This window comes from Ranitomeya imitator, chromosome 3 (assembly GCF_032444005.1).
Source record: "Ranitomeya imitator isolate aRanImi1 chromosome 3, aRanImi1.pri, whole genome shotgun sequence".
NCBI classification, from domain to species: Eukaryota; Metazoa; Chordata; class Amphibia; order Anura; family Dendrobatidae; genus Ranitomeya; species Ranitomeya imitator.
In genome coordinates this window covers 140,605,290-140,626,494 of record NC_091284.1, presented here as the reverse complement: position 1 = coordinate 140,626,494, position 21,205 = coordinate 140,605,290, and the positions used below count along the sequence as shown (strand labels likewise).

Below are 21,205 nucleotides of genomic sequence, written 5' to 3'. Positions count from 1 at the left end.
TAAAGGACGTAGACATCCCGCGTCTGATTGGTCGAGGCCGCCAGGCCTCGACCAATCAGCAACGGGCACAGCGACGATGATGTCATAATGGTTGCCATGGCGACGATGATGTCATAAAGGTTGCCTCGACCAATCAGCGACGGGCACAGTCTGCCGCGAATTCTGGAATCATCATTGTCCATATACTACGGGGACATGCATATTCTAGAATACCCGATGCGTTAGAATCGGGCCACAATCTAGTCTATATATTTAACTAGATTGTGGCCCGATTCTAATGCATCGGGTATTCTAGAATATGCATGTCCCCGTAGTATATGGACAATGATAATTCCAGAATTCGCGGCAGACTGTGCCCGTCGCTGATTGGTCGAGGCAACCTTTATGACATCATCGTCGCCATGGCAACCATTATGACATCTACGTCGATACTGTTCCCGTCGCTGAATCAGAAACGTGAGATGTCTACGTCCTTTATGACATCATCGTCGCTGTGCCCGTTGCTGATTGGTTGCGGCCTCGACCAATCAGAGACGTGGGATTTCCAGGACAGACAGACAGACGGAAAATCTACGTCGATACTGTGCCCGTCGCTGAATCAGAAACGTGAGATGTCTACGTCCTTTATGACATCATCGTCGCTGTGCCCGTTGCTGATTGGTCGAGACCTGGCGGCCTCGACCAATCAGAGACGCGGGATTTCCAGGACAGACAGACAGACAGAAAGACAGACAGACAGACGGAAAAACCCTTAGACAATTATATATATAGATTGCCTAAGGGTTTTTCCATCTGTCTGTCTTTCTGTCTGTCTGTCTGTCTGTCTTGGAAATCCCGCGTCTCTGATTGGTCGAGGCCGCCAGGCCTCGACCAATCAGAGACCGGCACAGCATCGACGTAGAAATCCCGCGTCTCTGATTGGTCGAGGCCGCCAGGCCTCGACCAATCAGCAACGAGCACAGCGACGATGATGTCATAAAGGACGTAGATATCCCGCGTCTCTGGCCTCGACCAATCAGCAACGGGCACAGTGACGATGATGCCATAAAGGACGTAGAAATCCCACGTTTCTGATTCAGCGACGGGCACAGTATCGACGTAGATGTCATAATGGTTGGCATGGCGACGATGATGTCATAAAGGTTGCCTCGACCAATCAGCGACGGGCACAGTCTGCCACAGTCCATACACTACGGGGACATGCATATTCTAGAATACCCGATGCGTTAGAATCGGGCCACAATCTAGTATTACATAAACACTGAACATTATTCAGAATATTGGCAAAAAAAAGAAGCAAAATCTTAAAGTACCTTGCTGTGAACCTACCTTAAATAATTCAAATAACATATGAAACAGGTGAGAAGGCACATACACCACCTGCAGCGGTCTACCGGGAGCTTTAGCTGCCAAAGAAATAAACACTATGTATAAAAAGCTAATAAATATAACAGAAGTATGTGAAATACAATACATACAAAAGATAACTACAAACTAGAATTATCTAGGAGTTGCCAAAATGCCAGATTATTGGTAATTGTGAACCACTGGCCATATAAACATTAAGTATCTATATATATAATTGTCTAAGGGTTTTTCCGTCTGTCTGTCTGTCTGCCCTGGAAATCCCGGCTCTCTGATTGGTCGAGGCCACCAGGCCTCGACCAATCAGAGACCGGCACAGCATCGACGTAGAAATCCCGCGTCTCTGATTGGTCGAGGCCGCCAGGCCTCGACCAATCAGCAACGGGCACAGCGACGATGATGTCATAAAGGACATAGACATCTCACATTTCTGATTCAGCGACGGGCACAGCATCGACGTAGATGTCATAATGGTTGCCATGGCGACGATGATGTCATAAAGGTTGCCTCGACCAATCAGCGACGGGCACAGTCTGCCGCGAATTCTGGAATCATCATTGTCCATATACTACGGGGACATGCATATTCTAGAATACCCGATGCGTTAGAATCGGGCCACAATCTAGTGGTTAATAAATATGTAGGGGTATGCACCAGCAGGTATGGCCATGAGCGGTATTAGAGTATGTGAACACGCTAAAGACATTTCAGCATCAAAAATTAGTCTTGTGGCAGAAAAAAAATCTCTGCATAAAAAAACACGCATTTTTACCACTTTTTTGTGCATTTTTTTTACATTGTTTTTTTTTCAGCTGTTTTCACCATTTAAGTCACTGATAGATTTGAAATGTTGCAGATCTGAAACGCCGTCAAATCTGCAAGGAAAAAATAAGCAGCGTGTGCATGAGATTTGAAAAAGCGGATACAATTTGCTGGGACAGTAAAATAACAAAAAACGCAAGGGCAAAAATGGCAAAAAAAAAACAACCTACAGTAAGTGTGAACAAAGCTTTAGCGCTGACACGCACATGCATCAATTTTTACATCAAGATCCAATATAATTGTCTTCGTGGACATAAAGGGCCTGTTAGGTAAAGTCCTGGTTATCTGGCAGGATACCATTTACTCATACGTCGCATTTGTGGACTATGGGATACTTTATTACAGCTGGCCTCACACATCACTTTATTAGATGAATATGACAGTGGATACTTTACCATTAAATTCTTCAATTCTAAGCTCCGGTGCAGCCAAGTAGTATTGCTCACACAGCATTTTTGCCGTATCATAGGCATCTGTCAAGAAGAATATGTAGTGATGTATAGAAGGTTTAAGCAACCTCGTAATGCAAGTAAAGAGTTAAAAAAAAAAAAAATTAACCGATTCCTTTACAACAAGTGACTTCAGCTGATCAAGGATTTATTCCATGATGACAACTACTTTCTATATGCGCTGTTAAAGGGTTTTCCTACCGATACATCTCCGAGGGTGCTCAGCTAATAGTACCCAACTTCCTGCTTTGCCGGAGGTGGAACGCTTCTAAAAATGGACAGTTCAGGCCGGTAGCATGGTTGCTGGCAACTTTACCTCTGCAGCATGGGGGAGGGGCAGAGGGACTGAGGCTGGCGTGTACTACGGAGGACAGAGAATGAACTTCAATCCAATATTGCAGCCAGCATGCAGCCAGCGGGTAAGGAAAGGGTGAATCAAACACCCGAAAACCCCGCCCCTATGGCTGAAAATTGTTCCCTCCAAATTCAGGTGACAGAGTCCCTTTAAGAGCGCTGCTCAACAACAGAGGTGGCCGGTAATCTAGCCAACAAGTTGTACTCTGTGAGGTTAAAAATATCTCCATTATTGAAGGCAGAGAGGATTTTTAATAGGAGGTAGATAGCAAAGTTGGATTGTTTTTACAAGTGATTTGCAATTTACCCACTTAAAAACCTGAGTAAACCCCTTTAAAGGAACATGGACATCAGAAGAGAGTCCGCAATTTGGGACTGTCAATTATGGATCAGAGAACCACTCAAGAGCAGCTTGAAGATGCAGAATGTTCATGCAATATAATATTTGGTAGGCCATTCACCTACATTGATGGTGTAGATCTGCCTCTACTGTACATAAATCCCTAAAGGGGATACCCAGGACCATAGAACACTATATTATTGTGCCCTGCCGATCTTTGCCGGGACAAAGCTTCTGCTGGAGATCCTCCTACCGCTCCCACTGACGTAAGATCAACAGAGCTGTGCCTTCTCTTCCGCTCTGTTGATGGTGGGTCACTGCCAACATCATGTTTGACAGCTATTACTCCCTGCTGTTTAACAACGGAAAGCTGGGTGTCAATCAGCATGACAAAAGAAATCACCCCCATTGACAGAGCCGCCTGGAAGCAGTGCTCTCCTGTTGATGTGGAGCAGATGAATCACAGTTGGTGACTGCTCTGAGTCAGCACCAGGCAGGTAGATAATAAGTCCTGGTTAACCTCTTTAAAAGTAAATTCAAATCTCCCAGCATCCATTGCTTGCTGAGTGTTAAAGCTAGCCCTGGGGATAAACATTCATGCAAATGTCTCTAAAACATGAGATTAGCTGTGCTGTCAGATGTGTAAAGGAACCTTCACACATAACGATTTCGTTAACGATATCGTTGCAACGTCACGCTATGTGTGACAGCCACCAACGATCAGGCCCCTGCTGGGAGATCGTTGGTCGCTGGGAATGATCAGGACCTTTTTTTGGTCGCTGATCACCCACTGTCATCGCTGGATCGGCGTGTGTAACGCCGATCCAGCGATGTGTTCACTTGTAACCAGGGTAAATATCGGGTTACTAAGCGCGGCCCTGCGCTTAGTAACCCGATATTTACTATTTACCCTGGTTACCATTGTAAAAGTTAAAAAAAAACAGTACATACTCACATTCCCATGTCTGTCACGTCCCCCGCCGTCAGCTTCCCTGCACTGACTGTCAGTGACGGCCGTAAAGCAGAGCACATCGGTGACGTCACTGCTGTGCTCTGTTTTACGGCCAGCGCTGACACAGTCAGTGGGGGAAGCTGACGGCGGAGGACGTGACAGACATCGGAATGTGAGTATGTACTGTTTTTTTTTTTTTTTTTTTTTACTTTTACAATGGTAACCAGGGTAAATATCGGGTTACTAAGCGCGGCCCTGCACTTAGTAACCCGATGTTTACCCTGGTTACCCGGGGACTTCGGCATCGTTGAACACAGTTTCAACGATGCCGAAGTCTTTCCTCTGATCGTTGGTCGCTGGAGAGAGCTGTCTGTGTGACAGCTCCGCAGCGACCACACAACGACTTACCAACGATCACGGCCAGGTCGTATCGCTGGTCGTGATCGTTGGTAAGTCGTTTAGTGTAACGGTACCTTAAGCTTACAAGCTTATCAACTAAGGCCTCTTTCACACTTCCGTCTTTGAGCTCCGGTCGAAATCCATTGATTTTTGAAAAAACAGAATCCAGCAAATTTTTCTTTTGGATCCTGTTATTTCCCATAGACTTGAATTAGCAACGGATTGTGACGGATGGCCATCCGTTTCATCCGTCGTGCATTGGATCCGTCGGAAAATCGCTGTCCGTCGGGCGAGGACAACGCACAGAGGAAATTTTTTCTGCGGAAAATCGCTCAGTGACGCGTCCTGCGTTGCCCATCATTGGCTATAATGGAAGCCTAGGATCCGTCACCGACTGTCAAAAGCAGGAATCCAGCGACGGGTTCAGTCTTTTGAAACTGAGCATGCGTGGAAGAATTTCCAGTCAGGGAAATTCTCTCTCGCTTGCGCTCTCTCTCTTTTTACTATTGATGCTGCCTATGCAGCAACAATAGTAAGACGATATAATGCTTAAAAAAACGCAATATTCTCACCTTCCAGCGTCCCGCACAGCATTACCGATGCTCGCGATGCTCCCGGCAGCTTGCGTTCCCATGGATGCATTGCGAAATGACCTGATGACGTCGCGGTCTCGTGAGACTTCTACGTCATCAGAGGTCATTGCACGCAAGGCATTACTGGGAACACTAGCTGCCGGGAGCATCATCGCTGCGCGGGACGCCGGAAGGTAAGAATATTGCGATTTTTTTTTACTATTATTTTTAACCTCGGTTTTGTTGTGTATGCGTTTTCGCAGCGGAAAACCGCTGCGAAGACACATACACAACAGGTGCACATAGCCTTGACCGGTCCGTCAGAAACACGGGCCCAGTGCACCCGTTTTTTACAATCTGCAAAGGATCCGTCATTTCAACATTTTGATGGATCCTGTGCAGATTGTAAAAACTGAAGTGTGAAAGAAGCCTTAGGCTATGTGCATACGTTCAGGATTTCTTGCAGAAATTTCCTGAGAAAAACCTGAAATTTTCTGCAAGAAATCTGCATGCGTTTTTGGTGCATTTTTTTTTTGCGGATTTTTCCGGACATTTCCCAATGCATTACATAGTGGAAAATCCGCAAAAAACCCGGAAAATTAATGAACATGCTGTGTTTTTTACCGCAATGCGTTTTTTTCACGGAATAAAACGCATCATGTGCACAAAAATTGCGGAATTCATTCTAAATGATGGGATGCATAATGTATGCTTTTTTGCGGTTTTATAGCGTTTTTATCGTGAAAAAACGTGAAAAAAAACGTGAAAAATCAGCAACGTGTGCACACAGCCTAATAGAAACCAGCAGAACTGTGAATGCAGCTCTGGAAGAAAATACACCATAAGAAATAGCTATTCATTTGCAAAGTTACTTGATTGGTTTTCTATGTGGAGTATTCAGAACTGTAAACTACGACCTTCGGACTGAATACCGTTCGATACACATTTTTGAGTTACACCAATATTTTCAACTAGAATTAATAAAAACTGTAGAAAACTTACCTTTCACCACTTCTGGAACATTGCAGGAGGGATCAATGCTGCCAATATGTTTTGGATGTGCAGGATTTATGTCCCCTCCGAACAGAAGAGCTTAAAAGCAAAAAGAGAAGAGAAGTCACCTCTATGGATTCAATAAAGAAATGATATACTGGTAAGCATACACTACAAGAGCACCGGAAAGGCAACAGCTAGGCCACAAAGAATGGAATGATGGTGGCCACGAATAATCCCTCTCTTTATCCTTCCAGACTGACACTTCTCCGCTTTTGCTACAAGTAATATGAACCTGCAGCCGACTCTGGTTGCACAGGTAACCTAGCTCCGCCAAGATGACATCTATATGTCCTGTTGCAAGAAGGTTTCCTGTGTCTCCTAGAAAGAACAGTATCAAAAACATGGAGCAGACAGCAGGACATGGGCTCTTATATGAGGACTAGATGGTGGCCCGATTCTAACGCATCGGGTATTCTAGAATATGTATGTCCACGTAGTATATTGCCCAGCTACGTAATATATTGCCCAGCCCACGTAGTACATTGCCCAGCCACATAATATATTGCCCAGCCACATAATATATTGCCCAGCCACGTAGTATATTGCCCAGCCACGTAGTATATTGCCCAGCCACGTAGTATTTTGCCCAGTGACGTAGTATTTTGCCCAGCCACGTAGTTCACGTACTATATTGCCCAGTCACATAGTATATTGCCCAGCTACGTAGTATATTGCCCAGCCACGTAGTATATTGCCCAGCCACGTAGTATATTGCCCAGCCACGTAGTATATTGCCCAACCACGTAGTATATTGCCCAGCCACGTAGTATATTGCCCAGCCACATAATATATTGCCCAGCCACGTAGTATATTGCCCAGCCACGTAGTATATTGCCCAGCCACATAATATATTGCCCAGCCATGTAGTATATTGCCCAGCCACGTAGTATATTGCCCAGCCACGTAGTATATTGCCCAGTGACGTAGTATTTTGCCCAGCCATGTAGTTCACGTACTATATTGCCCAGTCACATAGTATATTGCCCAGCTACGTAGTATATTGCCCAGCCACGTAGTATATTGCCCAGTCACGTAGTATATTGCCCAGCCACATAGTATATTGCCCAGTTACGTAGTATACAGCACAGAGCCACGTAGTATATTACCCAGTCACATAGTATATTGCCCAGTCACATAGTATATTGCCCAGCCACATAGTATATTGCCCAGCCACATAGTATACAGCACAGAGCCACGTAGTATACAGCACAGAGCCACGCAGTATACAGCACCGAGCCACGTAGTATACAGCACAGAGCCACGTAGTATACAACACAGAGTCACGTAGTATACAGCACAGAGTCACGTAGTATACAGCACAGTCACCTAGTATACAGCACAGAGTCACGTAGTATACAGCACAGAGCCACATAGTATACAGCACAGTCACGTAGTATGCACCATATCCCTGTTAAAAAAAAAAAAAGAATTAAAATAAAAAATAGTTACATACTGACCTCCTGGAGCCTCCGGATCGAAGCGGACGGTTCCCGATGCTTGTCGCGCGCTCCGGTCTGAAGATTGCATTGCGGTCTCGCGAGATGATGACGTAGCGGTGTCGCAAGACCGTACGTCATCATCTCGCGAGACCGCAATGCATGCAGCGGTCACCAGGGCGTCGCGCGGAGCGGGAAAGGCTGGTTCCTGATCCGGGGGGCCACCGGAGGGTGAGTATGTAACTATTTTTTTTTTTTTTTTTTAAATTATTTTTAACATTAGATATTTTTACTATTCATGCTGCATAGGCAGCATGAATAGTAAAAAGTTGGTCACACAGAGTTAATAGCAGCGTTAACCGAGTGCGTTACACCGCGGTCAACGCTGCCATTAACCCTGTGTGAGCGCTGACCGGAGGGGACTATGCGGACGCCGGGCACTGACTGCGGGGAGGAAGCAGCGGCCATTTTCTTCTGGACTGTGGCCGTCGCTGATTGGTCGCGGCAGCCATGACAGGCAGCTGCCGCGACCAATCAGCGAATGAATAACCGTGAAAGAAAGAAAGAAAGAACGAACAGACGGAAGTGACCTTTAGACAATTATATAGTAGATAGTGGGACATGGCCACAGAAGAGCATCAACCATCCAGCAGGAATCCCATCTGCTCTTTTGTGAAAAGAGGAACAGGAGGAGAACTAGAGCACTACAAAATGTCCTCCTGTGGGGCTACTAGTGTGTATGTTCCTGAACAATTGGTAAAAAACAGACTCTCTGAGGGCAGCATGAGGACTTGCAGTGGGGCCTGTGATCACAACCATGCATCTTTTCACAGACGAGAACAGGAACAATGAGCATGTGCGCGACGTGAAAGTCTGGAGACCTTGCAATGAACATCACACAGATTGCAACATCTTCCATCACAGCCAGGTTCACGATAGGTTAGTGATGGTCTAGGGAGGAACAATACTTGAAGGGTTGTACAAACCTCTATGTGATTGGTATAGGAGGTGGATTTCTCCATCAGAGGTGCTCACTTGGGGCGGTTATCCGAGTCACTTGTCTGTTTCTTCACTTGATAAAAACGCCAGTGTGGCATTAATAAGGGACAATAAAGAACCTTCAAATATTACTGCAGAAAGAGTCTTTATTCCAGTAGCACAGCCAACTTAAAAACTTTTTTTTTTTAATCCTCGTTTGGCAAGATTTGCAACCTGAATCTGATGTGTGATTTATGTGTTCTTATTATTTTTTTTGAGCGGAGTACACATAGCCAGTATTAACCAAGGCTTGACTTCAGGAAGCAATCCCATTACGCTTTTAATTCATTCAATGTGTGTATTTGTGCAAGTAACAGTGTGAATGTATGAATATACTCCCTTACCGCTGCTCTCTCGGGTGTCCAGCGCCATTCTCCTCTTCTGAGTGAAGTCACCGCTCTACAGACTGTCTGGGTCACGCTGCTCTTTCTGTGACCAGAATATGGCTTTTACAATGCAAGTCTATGAAGCGTCAAAACCAGGCTCAATGCGTGGCACCATAGGCTTTTATTGTAAGAGGCTTCCGGCTCACGCATAGAGTGATCCGGAGAGTCTGAAGAGCGGTGACATAACTCAGAAGAGGAGAAGAACAACACTGGACACCAGAGAAAGTGGCGGTAGGCGAGTATATTAATACATTCACACTACATTATACACATGTTTAGTGAATAAAAAAAATCCATAATGGGAGTGCTTCTTTAAAAGGATTTTCCCATAAACAAAGTACATTATAATTGAAGAACTTGCAATAATAACAAAAAGTTACAGAACACAAAGTAAATAAAAAAAAATTGTTCCTGTGCTAAAATAATCTTGTAAGATTATCTCAGCACAGGAACATTTCTTATTAACACATCCAATTGAGGAAATTATTATTATTATTAGTCCAAGATCTAGAGGTTAAAATATACTTTGTTCGTGGAAAATCCTTTAAGCTAGATATGACTTTGGTCTACATAAAATGCTTAGAAATATAATAAAATTGGTGTAATTGTCCAATTCTTTTTTTCTTTTGCAACATGACCACCATCGTGCATGAACAATTTCCTTCAGGAAATATTTGGAGTCAAAATACCGCACACTTATATTTTCAACAGGCCGCTTTGGATTTCGACAAGATACTTACTGTGTTGATTAATGAGCATACGGAACGAGATCCTATTTGTGTAGAACCTGTCCAGGAAATACTGAATATTACTGCTGACAAAAGGGTCAAATCCATATTTCTCTTTGTACTCAATCACACCTTGGGCCATGGTGGGGACCACATCATTGTGTCTATTTCTCACTTGAATGAGGATATTTAAAAAGCTAAAAAAAAGTGGAGAAAAGGAAAAAAAAAGGTCTGTAATTGTATTAATAGAGCAGCATGTTCTTGCACAATGTAGCACAGCAGCAGGCTCTATACATACAAGGCTAGAGGTAATCAAATGAAAGCTGAAAATCATAATGTTTGCACTGTACAAATTTCCCCACAAATGATCTATGGAAACTTAAAATTTGTTTTGTCCTGAGTCTGCAGCAATAAACCCATTCCAGGTGTTCTGGATCTATTGAACCAAAATTCACCACCTGAACCAATAGTTCTTTAGCATAAAAATAAAAACAAAAATAGAGGTCTTCTGCTCCAAATGAATTTTCAAGACTTCTGCGGTTCTTCCTGGCAGCTGGACATCGGCTTCTGGGCCAAAATCTTACTCATGCCCATTATTGTTTAATAAGTGCTTGTAGTTAATCACAATTTCTGTGTTTTTTGTTTGTCCTCCCACTTTTTGAGCATTGACCACAGGATCTCAATGGGTTTGCGATCTGGAGTTTCCTGGTCATGGACCCAAGATGTCAATATTTTGCTCACCGATCCACTTGGTTGTTACTTTTGCCTTTTGACATGGTCTTCGTCATGTTGGAAAAAGCCTTGTTCACCAAATAGCTCATGGATCGTTGGGATAAGTTGCTCTTGGAGGATGTTTAAATACCATTCATTATTCCTGGCAGTGTTCTTAGGCTAAATTCCGAGTCAGCCCACTCCCTTGGATGAAAAGCATCTCCACACATGAATGGTCTAAAGATGCTTGTACTATTGGCATGACACAGAACACCATGATGACACTCACCTTCTCTTCTCCAGAAAAACATTCTTCCAGATGTCCTAAATAGTCTGGAGGGAGCTACATGAGAGAAAATAACTTTGTTTGGAACATCTAGAATAAAAATGACTGTCCAGAGAAGAGAAGGTGAAGCTACCGTAAATCCTGTGTCATGCTAACAACAAAGCGTCCTAAGACCATACATGTGAGGAGTTGCTTTTCATCCAGGGGAGGGGGTCATTCACTATTTTCACAAAGAACACTACCATGAATAAAGAATGGGATCTAAACATCCTCCAAGAACAACTTCTCCCAAAGATCCAAGAGCAATTTGGTGATAATGTTTTTTCTAGCATGATGGAGCTCCAGGTCAAAAGGCAAAAGTGATCAAGTGAATCGGTGAACAAAACATTGACATTTTTAGTCTAAGGACAGGAAGCCCCCAGATCTCAATGCCAATAAGAATCTGTCAATCCTCATAAAGAAGGACGACAAAAAAAACAAACAAACAAACACAGAAATTGTGATAAACTCTACGCACTTAGAATGGGTTGCTATCAGTCAGGATTTGGCCCAGAAGATGACATCCGGCACCCATGGAGAACTTGAAGAAAAAAAGGGTCATCACTGCAAATATTAAGTCTTTGCAAAAACTTGATGTGTTTATCAGTAAAAGTTTAACATCTTATGAAATGCATCTGACAGAAAGATGGACAACACTGACACGGCAAATCTTTTTGAAAACCAAAATTTGTGTCAGTCTCAAAATCTTTTGCCTCATCTAGTCTCAAAAGATCTGTCTAAGAATATGAAGTGCTGCAATGAAACAAAATAGGTTTATTGGCTTCTTTCTGTATGGCACCAAGTGCTTATTGTAAGAGGAACCGTTTACTCACTCATACAGGACGTCAGGGTCATCAGGACTCTTATTCTCATACTCTAAAACTTCAAGAAAACTCTGCATATACCTAAAAGGGAAACAAACAATTGTTTCACTTTACTTTCTTTGTACTTGAAATCTGCAGGCTTTTCTTGTGCTGCTATATTATCTTATTTGCTATATTTTAATTGAAACAAAAAAATAACATGAATACTGGATTAAAAAGTATACATTATAAAAGGGCGTTTGAATTTTGTCTATCAGACATGAGCATAGTGGACGTCGTCAGTCACTGCAGGTCACCATGAGCTTCAGTGGTGTTCCATCTGACCCGTCAGCTGTCATCCTGACCCAGAGCTGTAGTATCATGTCACCGATGTGACACCATAGCATCCTACTACATGCTGTCTACAGTCGCCAGATCGAGATAGTGATGTTATGTCAGGTTACAGAAACACTTAAGGGGGAAATACTCCAGTAATTACTTGCTATTTCCTATTTACGTCCTATTCATGAACCAGCTTACCCTGACCCTGCTTTGATCTGACTGGTGGCGTACAGAATTAGATTCCTGGACTTCCCATGTTCTGCCCGTTACCAATCCAGATTTGTTTCAACCAAGTCTCCTAACCATCCCCCACCTGGGACCTCTCCATCTATTGACGACTATCATGAGTGCTGCACCCTGAGTGTTCAACCGGTAAAGTCCACAACCTGCAGTCAAGAACAAGAGAATAATGGAGATGCCACATCTTAGGTTAAGCAACTCAATAAGTCTACGGGAACTTTCTGCACTTTCCAGCTGTCAAGCTTCTTCAACCTCATAAATCTAACTTTGTAAATTGATGTACCTGTCATGAGTCGGCCACGTGTGTACTGACTGCCATCTTACATGGAACCACCATCTATGCACTTGCTCTTTAACAAGTCTATTAGAGAGTATTATAGACACAGCTGTGGTTCAGGTGGACATCCAGATACCACGATTTTGTGGGATATATTTACAAAAGTTCCAAATATAGATAAAATGCTGAACATCTTGATAAATACACTGGTTTACTCATCTTATTTTGATTTTTTTTTTTTATTATCTGAAATATACGCAGGTAAGGCTACGTTCACATTAGCGTTGTTGGGCGCAGCATCGTCGACGCAACGCACAACGCATGTCAAACGCATACACAACGCAGCGTTTTTTGACGCATGCGTTGTCCTATACAATTGAAGATCAAAAACGCCCCCAAAAAATACATTAAGTCAAAAGGCGCATGCGTCAAAAAACGCAGCTCAACGCAGGCACCTGCGCCCTATCCGTTTTTCATAGACACTTATGTGTTTTTTTGGCGCATTTACAACGCAGGTGCGTTGCATGTGTTTTTCTTCGGAAATGTGACGCATCAAAACTGCAACCTGTAGCGTCGTCCGCCCTGTCTGGTGCGCCAAAAAAAACGCATGCGTCATACAACGCATGACAACGCATACCGGCGCATGTCCATGCGCCCCCCCATGTTAAAGATAGAGGCGCATGACGCATGCGTCGGTATCCGTCGCCGACGCTGCGCCCAACAACGCAAATGTGAATGTAGCCTTAAATGCCCTGTTTTTTACTTGCGGATTTTCTATGGTTTTTACATGCGGTTTAACACCTGCGTATTCCAATTATGGAGCAGGTGTAAAACGCTACGGAATCGGCACAAAGAATTGACATGCTGCGGAAAATAAACCGCAGTGTTTCCGCACGTTTATTTCCGCAGTATGTACACTGCAGATTTTGTTTTCCATGCGTTTACATGGTACTGTACAACGCATGGAAAACTGCCGTTAAATCCGCATCGTGTGCACAGACCCTTACATGCCGTTAGCAGATCAAATTTATCTAAAGTGTATCGGCCTCCAAGGAAACATTACCAAGAGGACATCAATGACCGTGGTGAGTTGTGTTTGGTGCTCACTAGAACAAGATGATGGAACTGCAAACAAATGTTGGTTTCTACAACGTCAGGGCTATAACGCTCCAGACGTCTCTCTGCTGACCACAGTTGTCCCCGCAGTTGGATCCCCACAGACCATGAACTCCCAGAAACCCCATTTAAATTAATTTAATAGGAATATCAAAAAGGTAACTTACCAGGATCGTACTAATTTCACTGATGGCCTCTGGAGCAAGTTTTCAGGCAGCAAGTTAACTTCCTTAAGTGTGTTTGCAAGCCGAACTGGTAGTTCTTTCCGCAAAAAGAGGTATGACGTTTTTTCACAGGCATTGTTGCGCCCTGCAATGTATATGCAGATTAGGTTACATTTAGATTACGGTATGTTTTCTGACAAGAATGGGGGAGGGCATACTGTAGCAGAGAAACCATCACATTGGACATGCTCTGTGATCTGCAGGCAGCATGGAAAACGGAGCAGAATGATTTTGTATAAATTACACATATATGCTAGCCACCTTAGGGAGAGACCCAAGTTGGGCAGGGCCTAAAGCCCGAAACACGTGTCCACAGGTAGGAATTGGTTGGCTGTGTAAATTTAGAAACTAATCCGCAGCATTGCACGCTTGGCGGTTCCAAGCGCTGTGGAATAGACTGGGGTGGAAAGATGATTTGCATAGCTCCGCCTACTGCAAAGGATTCTGGGTAAACCTGCTATTCTTTGTATTATGCTGCTTGCAAGTACTTTCCGTTTCAGGAAAGCATCCACTTTGTATAAATTGTAATCCATTTATTCTAATCCTTACTCATTTTGGGTATAGGTATCCTGAATGAACGAATCCAGAAAACTATCATACAAGTTAACCCCTTCAGTGAACACTTAAAAATTTATATATGTTTTTTCATCATACCGCAAAAACAAAAAAATAGGGGGGGGGGGGTAAAACATGATCAAAAGGTCAAATGGAAATACAGAAGGTATAGCTGAAAACATCATCTTGTCCGCCCCCAAAAACAAGCTGCCATCAGCGGAGAAATACATAAAGCTATAGCTCTCAGAATATTGGATGCAAAACAATTCATTTTTCCATAAAATAGCTTTTATTGTGTAAAAGCGGCAAAATAAACATGAAAAAATATTATAATCCCTCCCTCTTGAGAAAGCGAGCAGCGAAACGTGCGTTGGGGTCTCTGTGGCATCGTGGACGGGCTTCTACACATATAGGTCTGCTTTGAGTCTCTTATTACATACTCTGCAGACCTGTATATTTGCACTGTTAGCACTTTATTATGTTATCTGAGCAGCACTTGCTGGGTTGATGGGGATAGGTCTGCATCATGTTAGATAATTTGCAATGACCCAGTGCCTGTTATTTTCCACCTTGCCACCACGTGTGTCTCACTCTTTTCCTCTTACCTATCTTTTCATGTCAACTGTGACTGTATGAGATTTTATTCAATGTGTGTATTGTCTAGATTTTATGCGACATAATAAATCATATATATATATATATATATATATATATATATATATATATATATATATATATATATATATACACATATCTCTTTGGTGAGTGATGTATTAACAAAAAGTAACCTGAATTCACCTCCCTTTTGTAAATGTTCCTACACAACGAGTCCTCTTCTAATAGCTGCCCTGTCCGGAGTATAAACACCGACTCCCCCACATTCACTTACATTATTGAATGCCCACTGCTTACAACATTAGACTAATTAGCTGACATTACGGTGGGCCATTGAACAAAATGTCTCAGGTTAAGTATTTACTAAACACGTCTTTTTCTGGCTGGATTTCCTCTAGGTTGGCAAAATCCACTTTTATTTTGATAATCAGGGGTTTATTCTACAACATGCTAAGAATACTCAGTGCGAAATATAACACGGTCAGGAGGCCAAGCTAGGGGTCAGATCTAGTATTTTTTTGTTTTTATCACGATTTTAATTACCCGCAGTAGAAATTATGTTCTGCTGCCTTATGGATTTGTTTTAAAAGGACAAACATTTAAAGAAGTTGTCCACTGCTTGTACCACTTCTTCTCATACAATAAAGCCTATATTCACCACCCACAGTGTCAGCCCTCGCTCTCCCCGGGACTCTCGTGCGGCGCTGTGACACGACGCCGATGCCCAATCAGCGATGGCGTCACTGTCCCCACCTTCAGAGAAATCGAACATGAAGAAGCCAGGCATCAGCTGCACAGGCTTCCAGTATCTGTATATGTTTCAGATGCTGCACATCTCGTATCTTCACGGCATAGACAATTGCCTTCAGATGACCCCAGCATCTGAAACAACGGATACTGGGAGCCTGTGCTAGCATTTCTTCTGCGGTGTTGTCATCAGTGTGTCAAGAGTGGAAGAAGAGGGTTGCATTGACAATCCAACACAATGGGCAGCACTTGAACACATTTTATAAGTGGTCATAAACTTGTAAATAACTCATGAAAGAATAAAGGTATGTTAAAACCAAGCACACCATTGTTTTTCTTGTGAAATTCTCAATAAGTTTGATGTGTCACATGACCCTCTTCCCATTGGAAAAAATAAAGATGGATCCAAAATGTCCGACTTCAAAATGGCCACCATGGTCTCCACCCATCCTGAAAGGTTTTGCCCCTCAAATATACTAATGTGCCACAAACAGGAAGTTGATATCACCACCCATTCCCATTTTATTTAGGTATATCCATATAAATGGCCCACCCTGTTTAGCAGTAGTTGGGTTTTAATTATTTCTTCCCCACCACCCTGAGGCCACTCAAAATGGGTTAAGATGAGGGCAACGCTTATAGGGAAATCAGTCACCAGGTGGTTTTTGCCACTTAATCTTATAACAGAATAATGAAGAGACAGAGACTCCGATTCCAGTGGTGTGCCACTTACTAGGCTGTTTGATAATTATTTTTTTTTATAAAATCACTGTTTTATCAATATAGGACTAATAAACCTGCTAGCACATGGTCCTACATATTCGTGAATTCCGTATAACCCCACCCTGAAAATAGGAAAGGATTAACCAGCTCACCCCAGCTTGGCGTCCCACGAGGCAATGGATCTGCAAGGAACAACTTGTGGAAACGAAGAGAGGAAATGATGCAGCTTCCATGATGAGTGTAGACACAGCTACGCGTTTCGAACATCCTTTGCGTTCTTTAACTTTAACCTCTCTTCATAACCCCACCCTCCACCACTGATTGACAACTTTCTGCCTATGCACAGTGTACACAGAAAGTTGCCAATCAGTGTGTGGGGGGGGGGGGGGGGAGAAAGAGCTATACAGAGCTCAGCGTTCAGAGAACTGGTAGATCTGCAGTAGATAAAACAGGGATTTTACCCCAATGGCAACAAGCAGCCCAGTAAGTGGTACACCACTGGAATCGGGGTGTCTGCCTGATGAGGATATCCAGACTTTTTCCTGAAAGCAGATGTCAGGGTAAAGAAGATGATGAAGTTTGCTGGATGTCACCATGCTCAAAGCTTTGTTATGGCTGGAGAGGGGCTCCGTCCCACAGATTAGTACACATGTATGCTCTTCATATATTTTTCTGTACATACCCACCATATTGTAAGCTGTATCCTGGAGGGCATCCGCGGGTCAGCAGAATGGTGACCAGTCCTTTAGGATCAGTGTGCTCGCTCCTTCCTACGTGGACCATGACTACCATTTCTCTTCCATTATATTGGTAATACCACCTGATATTAGAAGATGCTCTACAGCGGTGAATGGCAGCACAGTTCTCTATGACCTGCAATTTCTTAAAAGCTTTTACAATTTTTTTTCATTGAATTGTGAGTACAGACGTTTCCGTACCTCAGACCCACAAAGATTGCCATCTACAATGGACAGTTAATTAACACGGCTGCTGAGAAAGCACCATTACAATCATTTTATAAACCTCTCTAATCAATGCGTCCTCTTCTATTTTCGGCCCATTTTTTCACTATGCCGGAAAAGGTTATTCTTATAACGTGGCTACAAACCTTTTACAAAAGGTTTCATCAAATGTTTACCCTTCAAAAGAACCACAATGTAATGTCCAACGGGTTTATGAGGCGGAACACTTATCAGGAGCCATTTATAAATGAATTGCCAACCCTCAGCAAGACAACAAATGCCATGGCTTCATTTCTGCCACACACTTTGTAATGCCACAATGTATTCTAGAATATAGGATTGTGACAGGTACATCAGGTGTAGAATACTCTCCTCAGACGGAGTTCATCACCTTGATGCTTGGACAAGGGGTCATGGCTGACCCCATGCAGGTGCTCACCATGTGAAGAATATTTCATGATAACTTAGGCAAAAACATAAAGGCTATGGAAATATTTTAATTTAATTTTTGCTTCTCCTATTTAAAGTTAAAAAAATGCAAATAGAGATAATTAAAAATTGTATATTGCTTTGAGTTTACAGCTATAAGGCAGACCTTTGCATTACTATGGTAACAGACCACAGACTGACAGATTCCCATCAGGGAAAAGGACCATAGATTCTATCAACCGAGAGGAATTAGGCTGATTATTCAAATGACACTCTGATCAGAGTTTGATCACTGTGAGAGCATACAGTAGTGTGCTCCAAATCTATTGGATGAGAAGAAGATGGAGAAAAAAAATCTCTAATTTCTCCAGTGTAAGTCCATGGAAAGCAAACTGCGCTCAGATGTCATCAGAGCGCAGTCCGATGTTTTCCCACACATTCATTAGCTTGCATAGCTGAGTGGGATTCAAACATTGGATCAAACTGACATGCTGCAAGGAGGCTTCAATAAATTGCAAATAATGAATGGGGCCCACAATGTCTTCCATCTGCTACTTGTGCCGTCTTGTGCGCATTTCTGCATTACCATGGATTTGGCTTTTTCGGCTCCTAGGACCAGGCAGACGGAAGTATACCAGCAGATAAGAAGAAACTCTCAGTATACAGTGACCACTTTCAGCATTGTGTGAAAATTACTTGCATGATAGAACTGGGCCAAACCCATCTTAGAAGTGAAAATAGAAGCTACGTCCTGTGCCAGACAAGTACCAGCTCTGGTACAATTAATCGTTTGCAGCTTTACGGCCTCACAAAACTTTCTGCCATTTGATTAACACTGTCCGCCATATTGGTGGAAACCTTAAAGGGAACCTGTCACCTGAATTTGGCAGGACTGGTTTTGGGTCATATGGGCGGAGTTTTTGGGTGTTTGATTCACCCTTTCCTTACCCGCTGGCTGCAATATTGGATTGAAGTTCATTCTCTGTCCTCCATAGTACACGCCTGCACAAGGCAAGATTGCTTTGCACAGGCGTGTACTATGGAGGACAGAGAATGAACTTCAATCCAATATTGCAGCCAGCATGCAGCCAGCAGGTAAGGAAAGGGTGAATCAAACACCCGAAAACTCCGCCCATATGACCCAAAACCAGTCCCGCCAAATTCAGGTGACAGAGTCCCTTTAATCTATTCATAGCCACTGAAATGTTAAGGAGTTGGCTTGCAGACACAATTTTCTTGGTTGCTGCTGGAAATAGACTTGGGACATTACGCAGCATCTCTAAAGGGCATTCATCACCGCACAGGATATTAGCTGCCAGTTCTCTAGATCTCCTGATCTACAGGAATCCATGGGATCCACATCCTAGTAACGATTACACAGAGATCACTTGGGCATCTTATAAAGGGCAATTCCAGCTGTAATTAGAATATAGTGGCTAAATATACAGCTACTTAGGTCAGACGTAGGGCAGACAGAATGCAAGTGGCGGGAGGCCATCTATGCAGCAGCAGACGGAGGATTTACAAGAATATCATTTGGTCCCATTATAAAAAAAACAGTTATTGCACATTAGATTTCGATCCAAAACAAGAATAAAACGCGTGGACTTGCTGCTCTCACCATCACACAAAGAGTTAAAGCTGCTTTTGCTTCATGCGTCCAGTAAGTATCCCAAATCCAATGGCCTGAACTAAAAGCTCATCTCCCTGTTGTACCTGTATGCAATGTGACAGACAGGAGATCAGGAGCAGAACGACTAAGACCCATCTCCACACTTCCCATATTCTGTCACCGCATCTCTACTGCTAGAGGTGGATTACACTTGACAACTGGCAGCAGACAGCAAGTTAGACAAGGAGATACCTTGGTTGGCACTTTATTATTGATTTTCCTGGGAAAGGTAACAAATATACCGTATATATTTTTTAAATAAAGTTATAAGCAGATTGTGCATTTATCACCATGCAGGCAGTCCCAGACTTACGATCATCTGACTCAAACATTTCCTAGTTACTGGAATTCACCTAAGCGCTCAGCTCTCCAGCCGCCCTGCTGCCAGCCGTTCCATTCACGTCTTTCCGACATTGCGCAACACATTTCTGGCTTTTTCTGTATAGGACAAGACTTCTGGCCATGTCCATGCCTCAAAGGACACTGTTATAACATCACTACTGGGCCAATACTTCTGGCCATGTCCATGCCTCAAAGGACACTGTTATAACATCACTACTGGGCCAATACTTCTGGCCATGTCCATGCCTCAAAGGACACGGTTATAACATCACTACTGGGCCAAGACTTCTGGCCATGTCCATGCCTCAAAGGACACTGTTATAACATCACTACTGGGCCAAGACTTCTGGCCATGTCCATGCCTCAAAGGACACTGTGTTATAACATCACTACTGGGCCAAGACTTCTGGCCATGTCCATGCCTCAAAGGACACTGTGTTATAACATCACTACTGGGCCAAGACTTCTGGCCATGTCCATGCCTCAAAGGACACTGTGTTATAACATCACTACTGGGCCAATACTTCTGGCCATGTCCATGCCTCAAAGGACACTGTGTTATAACATCACTACTGGGCCAATACTTCTGGCCATGTCCATGCCTCAAAGGACACTGTGTTATAACATCACTACTGGGCCAAGACTTCTGGTCATGTCCATGTCCATGCCTTGAAGGACACTGTGTTATAACATCACTACTGGGCCAATACTTCTGGCCATGTCCATGCCTCAAAGGACACTGTGTTATAACATCACTACCGGGCCAATACTTCTGGCCATGTCCTTGCCTCAAAGGACACTGTGTTATAACATCACTACCGGGCCAATACTTCTGGCCATGTCCATGCCTCAAAGGACACTGTGTTATAACATCACTACTGGGCCAATACTTCTGGCCATGTCCATGCCTCAAAGGACACTGTGTTATAACATCACTACTGGGCCAAGACTTCTGGCCATGTCCATGCCTCAAAGGACACTGTGTTATAACATCACTACTGGGCCAAGACTTCTGGTCATGTCCATGTCCATGCCTTGAAGGACACTGTGTTATAACATCACTACTGGGCCAAGACTTCTGGCCATGTCCATGCCTCAAAGGACACTGTGTTATAACATCACTACTGGGCCAAGACTTCTGGCCATGTCCATGCCTCAAAGGACACTGTGTTATAACATCACTACTGGGCCAAGACTTCTGGCCAAGTCCAGGCAAGGAGAGGCT

General features: G+C 43.4%; 1 protein-coding gene across 1 annotated transcript in view; it reads right to left on the bottom strand.

Moving 5' to 3' along the window:
• The window catches only part of PDK3 (pyruvate dehydrogenase kinase 3), an 83,204-nt gene that overhangs the window by 28,994 nt on the left and 33,005 nt on the right, over positions 1–21,205 (bottom strand). The window contains exons 2-7 of the mRNA XM_069761535.1: positions 13,879–14,020; positions 11,767–11,838; positions 9,910–10,094; positions 6,256–6,345; positions 2,583–2,660; positions 1,330–1,406 (exon numbers count right to left, since the gene is read on the bottom strand). Coding sequence (XP_069617636.1) covers positions 1,330–1,406; positions 2,583–2,660; positions 6,256–6,345; positions 9,910–10,094; positions 11,767–11,838; positions 13,879–14,020 — 644 coding nt within the window. The remainder of the gene's footprint in view (positions 1–1,329; positions 1,407–2,582; positions 2,661–6,255; positions 6,346–9,909; positions 10,095–11,766; positions 11,839–13,878; positions 14,021–21,205) is intronic.